Raw genomic sequence first — 12,222 nt, 5'->3', positions numbered from 1 at the left:
GGGTGGTTAGAGGCTGAAAGGGTGGCACTGTATACCCACAGGGGCCTTCTAAGGTTTCAAAGGACTGAATCATCATACCCAAAGGGCTACTCTTATTCTTTCTATCCTACATAAGCATTTTTGCATCCCCTTCCCCAATACCTTGTCTGTTTTTTTCTCAGTGATGAAAATATTAGGGTTACTAGGCCAACAATGTCAAAAAATCTGGATGGAGACAAAAATCAAATATCCCTAGCCAAAGAAAGTGCCATTTCTTGGGCTTCAACTTGCCTGAAGTCCTACCTATATACAGTGAAATAATTAGAGTGAACTGAAGTTTGTTAGGAGTGGTCACTTTAAAAAGGTAGGAGTTACAGGTTGACCCAAAGATGCACAGGCAGAAGGACTGCAAGACCTTGGCAATCAGTGGCTGTTCACAACCAGGTTTGGGGTTCTGTTTTTGTTTTTGCTGTGTCCCTACAAGGTAAAGCAGCCATTTCTGGTGATCCCAAGATGACTTTGTCCGAGAGCAGTGACTGAGAATCAGAAGTGGAACCTCAAGTGGGTACAGCAAAGGTCCCCAATTTGTCTTCCAATTAGGAAAAGGTCATTTCTCAGTAATGAACCTTAGTTTTCCTGGCTTTTAAATTGTGTTTTGGGAGGTACACTGAAATCTAGGAACATAATTCTTTGTAGTTCTTTCTTGTAACTTCCCAAACCCCAGTCAATCAAAACAAAATTCAAAGTTGGAAGTAAGCCACTTGTTTCATCCTGGGCTATGGAGATGCAAAGGTTTATGAAAGGGAGAAAAGCAAGTCTTTTGGCAAACTGGAATTATTTCTGTGAAAGCAGCAATTTTACCTCTCACAGTGAATGGCTATAAAATAACTGTTCATGTTGTGAGGACGTAAGAGTTAACAATACTGTCACCTGACTGTGTCAGACAGACCCACAATGCACAGAAACAGCAACTGAAGATACTCACCCTTCACTCCAAGTACTTCCTATTGAGCATTTTGTCAGGTAGCTAACCATTCACTCACTCAGTGATTCTGGTTACTTTCAGAGTGCCAAAGTACTCATCCTTCTGCGGCCCAGAAGGTGATTCTATGCCATCTAGATTTTCTATGAATTCCTTCCCTTCCTGGATATAAAAGTCCTAACCTTCAAGGGATTGCGAAAGGATGAGTAGGTCCAACGTCGGAAAGGGGACCAAATCTGGGGAGCTCATTTCAAAGAGGAAGTGGTCTATACTCTTTTTTTCTTCTTAGATATGGCATGGTACATACTCTTGTCACCTTTATTAGGTTTGTTTAAGAAATGTCTGGGCAAGGGGCAAGGCATACCAGGGCTCCTGTCCCCTGAAAATCATGAGTTCTCTTAAACTAGGCTGGACTCGGGCTAAATAGCCTGAGACATTTTAGTTTCTTGAGACAAATGGGCAGATAGCAAACATAGCCTTCCAGTTGTATGGAAAAAAATCACCAAGGATCTGTTGTAAATTAAGATGCATGGTTATTTTTCCCCCAAAATATAGAGAACCCTGCTAGAAGTCTAGTCAGTTATACTCTTGTAGAAATGATATTTCTTGGGCAAGAATATCAAAGTCCAAAAGGAGATGTGTGTGGCTAGAAGCCTCAATTCCCGAATTGAGTTTGTTACAAGCCTTGTTTCCACTCCTTGTATTTTGGCTGCCCAAAATGAGGGGAAGTGGAAAGCAAAGTTTTCTCAAGATTATCTCCAGCAAGGAGGAAGAACCTTTTTATCCTGGGCAGATCTTGGCCCCTCCCAGGGACTGGCGGAGAATCTTTTATAGAATATCCCTCAAATCTCAGGCCAAGTTCTCTGACATCTTCCTTGCAAAGCAAATGATAAGATCCTGTAGTCAAAATGTCAATGAATAAATGAAACAATCTAAGGTATATAAAATCAAATCATTACATTTCCTCACATCTCTCCACCCCATCACTCCAATGCTACTTGTTCCTCCTCGGATTCATGTCAAGCAGTTCTTGCCTGAAGTCAATTGGATCCTGGAGTTCCAAAAGCCCTTTCTTCCCAATTGGTTGAAAGCCCTTTCAACCGGAAACTACCTCCTATCCCCTTGCTATCTCCAAACCTTCATAAAAAATGTGCAACTCTTCCCAACCCATTTCAACCTCCTGTTTTCACCATACGGGATGTGAGGGCTCTGTTCATAGTGAAGTATTTGTTGTTCTGAACAGGCAATCTCTGGAAAGTACTTTATGTCTGGTTTAGAGTAGCCCATCTTCTGATACCTGTGATAGGCTGTGACTTAGTAAGGATTTCAGATTTAAAGTATGGTCTTTTGAAACCCACCATTCCATAGCAGTGGAAGCATTTCTGGGAAATTCAGTAAATCTTCTGGAACTTTACCATGGATGTATGTGTATATATATCTGTATATACACATTTATATATATAAAATATGTATAGATAAATAGATCTGTCTCTTATATAAAGGCTATGTGTATGCATATAGATACACATGTTCATATATACACCCACACACACACCTATACACATATACACGCACATAGAGTCTTTTGAGTCCCTTTTGTACTCAGTTTTATAACATTGATTCCCACCCTTTTGGAGTGTGGGCAGCAGAGAGCGGGTGAACTGCACCATATCTTCTAGTTTATAAACAATGCACTGGTAGGGAGGCAGGAAAAATCTGCCCAGTACTTTTCTGACTCACTTGAATCTCCCAGTACAAAGGCCATTGTAGTTTTTTTATGTGTATAAAATAAAAAATAAAATAAAATAACCCAAACCAACACTGTCTACTACCCTAAAAACATCTACCTATCTGATTGTCAGGCCAGAGCTAGAGGTGGCATACAAAATCACGGGGCAGATGAGTTAGGAGAAGCAGTAAGGAGGGTACTGATTAGCTACCAAGGTTCCATTACCTTAAGGACAAAAAAAATCAGGAAGCCACAGGTAGCTTACCTTACAACCCCATTTCTTATAAGCTTATGAAGGACATCACATTAAATATTCAGAAAGCCAAAGCCAGAACTTTCCCGTAGGATTTACGTGATAGCATCTGCTTTCTGACAGTTACTGCCCAGTCTTCCAGGAGATACAAGGGAAATATTGATGCTATATATTTGAGAATCTGAGAAGTCTCCCAGGCTCTAATTCTGGAGCCAGAAAAGATAGGGAAGAAAAGGTAGATACAATAAATATGTATCCCCTTAAAATCCTAGGTAAATCTAGAGTAAACATTTATATCCTCCTCTAACTTGGGCCTAGAATCAGAAAAGTAGAGTTTTCTCCTCTCCCTGACAAGTGACGCCATCTTCACTTTGTCATTCCTCTTTCTGTTGGGCCACAGTTTCTAGCTCTAGCTCTTGCACATGGTTCTTCTCTCCATTCTTCACGGGGAGGCAGTGGTCATCATCATTACACACGTCACTGTCTCTAGATAAGGCACACTGGGATGGAGCCGGAAGATGATCACTCTTCTCTTCCATAATCAATGTGCCATTGTTTCCATTCACCTGTGAGCGGGGCCGGCCTTGATGAAGCTCCATGGGTTTCGAGATCCCATCTGAAGAGCCCTGTCAAAAGCAAGAGGTACCTGGTGGAAATGGTAATCCCAAACTGGCTGGGCTTCCCCAAGCATGTTCATAAGGTAGACTGAGAAATTCTTCACAACTATCAGAAAGCCTAAAGGTCATGCCTTCTGGTACTCCCCTCAGAAGTGCGATCCAATAGCAATGATGACTCAATGACAGTACAACTGCCACCCACAGAGCTTTAACACACACACACACACACACACACACTTTAAGACAGGGTTTCTCTGTGTAGCCCTGGCTGTCCTTGAATTCAGGGATCAGCCTGCCTTTGCCTCCTAAGTGCTGGGATTAAAGGTGCACACCACCACTGCCTGCAAAAATGTATTTTTCTAGTACTTACAGTGATAGTATATTTTATTATGCTCCATTTACTGATGAGGAAGCTGAGGCACAGGAAAGGTAAAATAATTTGTTCAAGACAGAGAGTAGTGCAACTAGAAATCTATTTTAGGTGGGTCAGCCTCTAAGTACTCAACTGCCATGTAACACTGAATAAATGCTGATAATCAAGAGAGAGAGAGAGAGCGCAAGAGTGCGCACACGCTCACAGGAGAGCTTGCTCGCCACATGGAGGGTGTGTTCTTTTATTTGGCCCTGGGCAGGGCCACGCCCCCCATGGCACGTAAGCAGTAACATCATACGCAGGCAGACTGTCGCAGAATCCTAACATTGGAACTAGGAAAAATCCACCAGATGGGTGGAACTTGTTACGTGGTAGATTCAACAAAGAACAGACAAGTGACCTCAGGATTTGAAAACATTAATACTCAAGGCCCTAGGAATAAACTTGGGAAGGTAGAACTATAATATGTGTGCCTTACATATGCTGAAACAATTAGTTACTGAAGGAATTATGAACAGCACTAAAATGAAAAAGGAAAATCAGCAAGGTAGTCAGCAGGAGTGCTTTCCAAGGACAGTGAATTTGGTAATGATAAAGTTAATGTGAGCATTTCCATGGCCAGGTTACCACGAGAGACGATGAAAGGGGCAGGAACGCTCTGACTGAAGATCCCCTATCACCCTTGTTTTCTCTCATTCTCCTCAACCACAGAATAGAATAGTGTGTACTTCATATGCTCCCCAATGACTGGATGAGCTACTCCATGTAAAGCACTCTGAGTATGTGCCTGACATGCTCTAGAAACTCAGTAAATGAGCTGCACGGCAAAAGGCTATTTCAAACCTTTAGCCTCTACCTCCTGTTTCATGGCCCCAAGCAAATTACTGATGCCCTTAGAGAAATCAAGTTCTGATAATAATGGTTATGAGCGCATGCACTTGAGCCAGCACTTGAACGTAGCTTGGTTCTGATTCTGGCTCTAGCAATCAGAGCTGCTGCTGCATCGCAATCCATACAGCACAGGACTGCTGTATGGCTATGTGTGGCTATGTATACATCAGGTAGCTCCAGCTGGAATACCACTTCTGAAAACTCACTTGACAGACACTTTGAGATGAGATAATGTCATTCTTCTAAGCCTCAGTTTCTCCCTAAAGTGGGAAGTAGTAAACACGCCACTAGCTATTCATGTGGCTTCAATGACCTGAGGCTGTGAATGTGAGTGGAAGACAGTGTGCACTGTGTCACCTTAAGTATTCCTTCTTATCATAAATCAGCACTTAGCTCTCATTAACCTGCTGCTCACTCCAGCTTTTCCACATGGCCGTTTCTTTGAGTCAATCACAGATTAGTCTATTCCTTACATACTAAAGCAAGTTTTTCACACTCCATGCTACTACTTTAAGGGCATCTTCGTGTTTGACCAGTTTTCTTTCTACATGTAATGCTGTCTTACTGACCCCTTTCTGAAGGAACTGGGGAGCCTTAGAAAATTCCCAAAGTTAGTGTCCTGTGGTTTGGAATACAGCATAGAATGCTTTGTGTGTGCGAGTATCCTAGTTCAATTTTTGGTTCAAAATAACACCCTGATGTTTTTATGAGACTGTTTCTCTGTGTGGCTCTGGCTGTCTTGGACTCGCTTTGTAGACCAGGCTGGCCTCAAACTCACAGAAATCCGGCTGCCTCTGCCTCCTGAGTGCTGGGATTACAGGCATGCAGCACCAACACTAGGCAATTTGCTGAAAATTTTATAACGCTTAGCTAAAAATTAAACTTCTTTCATGAAACAGCAATAGGAAGAGATACCAAATGTTCAAATGTCTCTTTGGTTCTTGTTATCCAGATGACTCTCTGAAGAAAGAACATGCTACAAGTACAACATTAGCTAAGAGCATGTTTTGGAGCTGAAATTCTACTTTAAGCTATAATATCTGCAGTTAACTCACTTGTTTAAGTGAGCCCCTCTGTTCCTGTTACCCTTTAAGTAAATCCAAATCGCTGTATGAGCAGTAGTTATTCCAATGTATCAAGCTTTCAGCTTATCAGAGTGAATTTTCCCCTCCAGTCTTGTGTCAATAAAGAGGATTAAAAAATAACACCAAGGGCTGGAGAAATGGCTCAGCAGTTATGAGCACTGTCTGCTCTTCTAGAGGACCCGGGAGTTCAATTCCCAGTGGCCACATGGCAGCTCACAACTGTCTAACTCCAAGATCTGGGACTCTCACATAGACAATACATGCAGGCAAAACACCAATGCACATAAAATAAAGGTAAATAAATTATAAAAGATGACACCAGCTGGGCATGGTGGCGTGTGCCTTTAATCCCAGCACTTGGGAGGCAGAGGCAGGTGGATCTCTGTGAGTTCGAGGCCAGCCTGGTCTACAAAGTGAGTCTAGGACAGCCAAGGCTAACACTGAGAGACCCTGTCTCAAAAAACAAAACAAAACAAAACAACCCCCCCAAAGATAACACCAAAACAAACACTTAATTAATTAATTAATTAACTAACTAATTAATGGTTTTTATTGCAAGAGGGTCTCGGTATGTAGCTCTGGCTGTCCTGAAACACCCATGTAGAGCAGGCCAGCTCTGAACTCACAGAGATCCACCTGACTCTGCCTCCTAAGTGCTGGAATTAAAAGGGTAAGCCACTATGCTTGGCTAGGAGGATTTATTAGTGAAGTATGGCTGTATATAAAAGAGTAGATTTTGGATTGATATTCTGATGTCAGCTTGGCATGGTGGCGCACACCTTTAATACCAGCAGTTGGGAGGTAGACGCAGGTGGATCTCTGTGAGGCCAGCCTGGTCTACACAGAGAGTCCTAGGCCAGTTAGGGCTACCTAATGAGACCGTGTCTCAAAGAAAGGAGAAGTGGAGAAGAAAGAGGACAGGAGATGGGGAGGGGAGAAGGAGAGGGGAAAGGTGGAGAGGAGAAAATGTGTTATCTGCCTTTGGACTCCATATTCACAGTTGCTCATATGTGCACATATGCACAAATAGGTGAAAGCTGGGGTGATAGAGCATTTGCCTAGCATGTGCAAGGCCCTGGATTCAATCTCTAGGAATGAAAGCGCGTGCGCGCGCGCACACGCACGCACACACACCCACCCACCCACCCACCCACCCACCCAAGAGTAACAATGCTTTCATCTCCCATAAGGCAAAAGTCAAATTTTCTAAGCACCTCTGCTGGGTCCTCAAAGCTCACACAGGCTTTAGATGATCTAGCTGTCAGTGTCACTCTGTTCCCTTCTGGCTGCATGCAGCATACTATACTAGTCACACGTCTTCAGGACATTGTACCTGGTATTGTGTGGCCCTTTATTCAGAAAAAGAAAGAGCCTCTGAAGCCCTGTGCGGACATTCAGGGCGACAAACATTTACTGACCACCACATTGGGGAAGTGGGTTCTGAAATCAAATGGCTAGAAAGGCATGACACCTCCCCCCTGCCCCTGCCCCCCCCCCCCCCCGGGGCAGCTCAGCTTCCCACAATCTCTTGTAATTTAGCCAGAAGGGGGAAAAGATGTCAAGCCAGCTTGATAATTTCAAGAAAGATACTTACTTGCTTATTTCCTTTTTTGTGACCTTTGGGTCCTCTACCAGCCTGTTCTTTTCCATGCCTTTTGCAAGAGGGAGAAAAGTGAGCATGAGAACACATAAAGCCCAAATCCCATTTTCACTTGGCTAACAACTCATCTTTTCTTGCTAATTTAGATGCTCATCTTTAGTATTGCTGCTGAAAACCTTTAGTCCTTTCATTTCTATGTTGTACTGAATTATTTTGTGTTCCTTGTTGTCCTCTAGCACAATAATTCTTTTCATCAAGCAGGGTGTTTGTTACACACTTGATGAAGTAAAGTTAAAGCTTATTTCAATAATGCAAAGTTGACTAATACCGCTTACCTCAACAGAAGGAAGGATTCAGTAGCTGGACACTTTCCTAGAGGTACACTAGCTATTCCAATCCATTCAAGTACATACCCCTTTCCTGGCCCACCGACAGAGACCACTTGCATGCCAAAGGATCCTCGACTTCTAGAAGATCTGCTGCCAGCCCACTGGCCCACCACCATGCCAGCAATTTCCAGTTTTCCTCCTTGGGGTGGGATTGGATGGAGACCTGGCAATTTAAGAACAGCAGTGGTGAATGGCAAGTGCAAGATAGGGCAAGAGGTGACACAAAAGATACTATACAATCTACTTCTTCTTATCCGGATTTCTCTCTGATAAGATTGTGATAATAACAAGGGAAGCAAATGCAGAGAAGGGCCAACTGAAGATCTCTTGCTATAGATCCACTTTTACAAATGGAGTGGAAGCGATTCATTTTTTTCAACTATACACCCTGCCACTTAATAGGAATTTATTTAGAAAAATATGGCCCTTTTTTTCTGGCCCCAAATATATATTTCCTTTAAAAAGAACCCTCAGAACTTTCATATATGCATGTGTTTTCACACACCATTCATTTCCACTCTAAATCTTCACTTATCCTTCTCATCATTTTTCTCTCCCAGCTTCACCTTCTTTAAAACAAACCAACCACTGAATCCACTTAGCGCTGCCCGCATGTGCATGAGCCACCTACTGGAGCATGGGTAGCCTGAGAGGCCTCATCCCTGAAGAAAGCTGACTCTTGCTCCTCCAGTGGCCATTGGTTGCCAGTGGCTCCTCAGTTGTGGATGGACTTCTTTCCTAATCCATGCAGGAATTTTGCCTGGCCATGATCCTGTGAAGGTCTTGTGCAGCCACTGTGAGTTCGTATGTGCAATGGGTTTATTTTTTTCCAGAAAATAAGTTACCCACTACCTCTGGCTCTCACAATCTTTCTGCTGCCTCTTCTGCAAGGACCCCTAAGACTTGGGGGAGAGAGCATGGTATAAATGTCCCATTGAGGGCTGAGAACTGAGCATTGTCTTATTCTTTCACATTGACCAGTTATGGGCTTCTGTGTTAATTTCTATCTACTATCTATAGAAGCTTCTCTCATGAGGGTTGACAGAAGCACTAATCTATGGGTGTAAAGATAAGTGCTTAGTGACTAGTTTAATATATGTCCATTTGGAAGTAAGTAAATCCAATCAGAAAGTAGTTGGTCACTACCACAACATTCACACAACTATTGTACCAGTGGGCACATCTTGCCCATTCAGTTGTTACCTTGCCTTACACAGTTCATAGGTAAGACTACTGATTCCTTTTCTCCCTCAGTAGTGTGAATAGCACCCTCCAGCACTATGAAAGCTAGCCAGTAGGGATGAAGCTTGTAAGTTGCTACCAGCTTAATTTCTCCATGGCCTATGACTAAAGATGTGGTATGTTGAGCAAAACGCTCTTAGCATCAAGTTCTGGAGGGCAACTAAAACCAATGGCAATACCTTGCATTGCTTTGGGACTCCTGGGGACCCCACTGACCAACAACTTGTAAAAAGGTAACCCAGGGCAGTCCTCTGCGCTCTGCCGTACCTGGTTCAGCCAAGTGCTCTGGGCCTGGTGACTTTCATGGTTCCCCGTGTCCCTGTGTGATCCTGTCCTGCCCCATGCATGGGCTCATGCTCATGCTCCAGCTCTGCCTCCGGCTGCAGCCCTTCTTTTATCGGACCAGGCTGCAGCGTGGTGCCAGCAGCCCGAGGCAAGATTGTGGCTGTGCAACTCAAGAATGATCTGAGCATCTGTGGAACCCTCCACTCTGTGGACCAGTACCTCAATAGCAAACTAACGGACATAAGTGTCACAGACTCTAAGAAATACCCTCACACGTTATCAGTCAAGAACTGCTTCATCTCCTGGGCAATGGTGGCACACGCCTTTAATCCCAGCACTTGGGAGGCAGAGGCAGGCGGATCTCTGTGAGGTCGAGGCCAGCCTGGTCTACAAAGAGAGTTCGAGGACAGCCAAGGTTACACAGAGAGACCCTGTCTCAAACCACCCCTGCCCCGCCAAAAAAAAAAAAAGAACTGCTTCATCAGGGGCTCAGCCGTCTGCTATGTGCAGATGAGGTAGACACACAGCTGCAACAGGATGCAGCAAGGAAGGAAGCTCTTTTGCAGAAACAGTTATGGCACCCCCCCCACTTTCCCATTGGTGACCTGTAACTTGATGTTCAACTGAGGACAAGGACACCCCTGCCCAATACTTAAGGTGTGCTTTTTTTTGATAATGAGAATTTTTTCTTTTTGATTGAATGGATGAGAGAGATGATTCCTCAGTTTGAAGGAAGGGTAAGAAATCCAGGAACTGCAGACCGCTTCTGGACTGCTGCTAGTCCAGACCTTTCTCTCACCCTCCCTGGAGATGGTGGGAGCATCCTAGGCCTTTCCAGGGTGGCAAGTGATACATTTGGAGGATATAAAGAATCTGTCCTACATCAGGAATAAAACTTGTGATGCAAACTGTGGAAAAAAAAACGTAATCCATATCTGGCAATGCACTTTTTGTTTGATAGCCTATGGTGTATGAGTGAGGCACTGTTCCCAAATTATGGGGTAACACCACTTACAGTCTATATATATCTTAGGAAACTTTCCATATGGTTGTGTCAAAGATTTTATTATTAGTTATTCTTCTCCCATACTCTCTCTTCTCCTCTGCCCTCAAATAGAAAGTCAATTCTTAAAATCTAGTTATTGGAAAATTGTAAGTTAAACCTATTTTCCATACAAATATGCCTCAGTATACAATATAGGATTAGCCAGATGAGCAAAGTAAATGGAAAGAATGAAATAAATATATAATTAAAAAAGCTAAGACTTGATAAGCATCATGGTGCATATCCCTAATCGCATCATCCAGGAGACAGAGGGATAAAGATTGCAACAGGTTAATGCTAGTCTGGCTGGAATAGTGTGGCAGTTTGAATATGAAATATGCTACACAGCTTCCTATGTTACAACAATTGGTCCTAAGCTGGCAGTGCTTTCTGGAAGATCATAGGGCCTTTAGGAGTTTGAGCCTTGCTGGGTAATGTGGGTTACTGGGGAGGAGGCTTTGAAGTTTGTAACTGGCCCCATTTCTGGCCTGAATTCTCTGCTTCCAGATTCACAAAGATCAACAAACAAAGAAAACAAATCACTGACGAGGTCCAGCCCACGTGCCTTCCTTGCCATGACAGACAGTATTTCTTTAAAACGTGAGTTAAAATAAATGTCTCTGTCCTGTTAGGTATTTAGTCACAGCCACAAGGAAAGCAAGAAAAACTAACCAGAACTGTTGTAAAAACCAAGAACAATTCAAGACAAGATGACAGGATTGTTTCCTGAAGACAGGTAAATGTGACTGTGTGTGAGCTCACAAGCACAGTAGAGTTTGAGGGCAGTCTGGTCTACAGAGTGAGTTCCACAACAGCCAGGAGTGTTACACAGAAAAACCTCATCTCAAAAAAGAAAAAAAGAAGTTAAAGGCAACAGAATCAGGAATTCAAGGCCATCCAGGTTACACGATACTCTGTGTCAAGAATAACAAGGACTTTGGAGTTGAGTAGGTCTTCTGACACATGGAAAGAAACCAAAGTTTGAAAACACTAAATACATTTAGCCCCTTGTTCTAGTTTCATTTCTGTTGCCGTGATAAAATAACCTGGCAAAAAAAAAACTTGTGGGAGAAAGAGTAAATTTTAGCTCACAGTTCCATCATAGTAGAGAAATTAAAGTTGCAAGAACTCTAAGCAGCTGGTCACATCATACTCACAGGTAAGAGCAGAGAGCATGCATGCATGCTTAGAGCTTAGTGGAATTTACTCTTATGCAGTCCAGGGCCCCAAACCAGGGAATGTGCTGCCAAATTTTAGCTGGGTCTTCCCCATGCCAAGTAAGGCAACCACAACTATTATCACAGACATACCCATTGGACAAGCCTATCTAGACAGTTCAATTTTAAGAGACTCTTCCTATGTGATTCCAGGGTGGATCAAGTTGACAGCTAAAACTGGGCACTGTAACCTTTGTAGGAAAGTGGGATTCTAGGGTTTACTACTCTTACAAGAACAATAAAATGCACTTGGTGATTTTACAGTGTCTTTTCAGGAAGCAGGTAGGAGGCTTTTGTGACCCATCAGTCGCTGAGGCAATGGTGAGAACTTCCCAAGAACTTGGCCTCAGTTAAGACATCTTTTGAGATTCTCACAATACAGTCAGCACACAGACAATCAGAGATCAGTTAAGTCAGCTTAAAGGCTTTCCTTTTTTTTTGGTTTTTCAAGACAGGGTTTCTCTGTGTATAGCTTTCCTATTTTTAAATAGAGGAACCACATACAATACACATGTTCAACAGCACAGGAACACTC

At 43.1% G+C, this 12,222-nt stretch overlaps 2 protein-coding genes across 3 annotated transcripts in view; one reads left to right on the top strand and one right to left on the bottom strand.

Annotated features, from left to right (window-relative positions):
* Shroom2 (shroom family member 2) overlaps nt 1-12,222 on the top strand; it is a 1,329,704-nt gene that overhangs the window by 1,063,968 nt on the left and 253,514 nt on the right. The gene's annotated exons all lie outside the window — the stretch shown is intronic.
* Nucleotides 2,931-12,222, bottom strand: part of Fam120c (family with sequence similarity 120C) — a 120,682-nt gene continuing 111,390 nt past the window's right edge. The window contains exons 14-16 of one of the 2 annotated variants that reach the window (XM_051142121.1): nt 7,923-8,061; nt 7,504-7,561; nt 2,931-3,569 (exon numbers count right to left, since the gene is read on the bottom strand). In XM_051142121.1, coding sequence (XP_050998078.1) covers nt 3,318-3,569; nt 7,504-7,561; nt 7,923-8,061 — 449 coding nt within the window. In that variant the 3' untranslated portion in view covers nt 2,931-3,317. The remainder of the gene's footprint in view (nt 3,570-7,503; nt 7,562-7,922; nt 8,062-12,222) is intronic. The other variant, XM_051142122.1, reaches the window with a different exon arrangement.

This window comes from Acomys russatus, chromosome X (genome assembly GCF_903995435.1).
Source record: "Acomys russatus chromosome X, mAcoRus1.1, whole genome shotgun sequence".
Classification (NCBI taxonomy): Eukaryota; Metazoa; Chordata; class Mammalia; order Rodentia; family Muridae; genus Acomys; species Acomys russatus.
The sequence above is the reverse complement of the archived record's forward strand: the minus strand, read 5'-3'. Positions and strand labels throughout refer to the sequence as shown.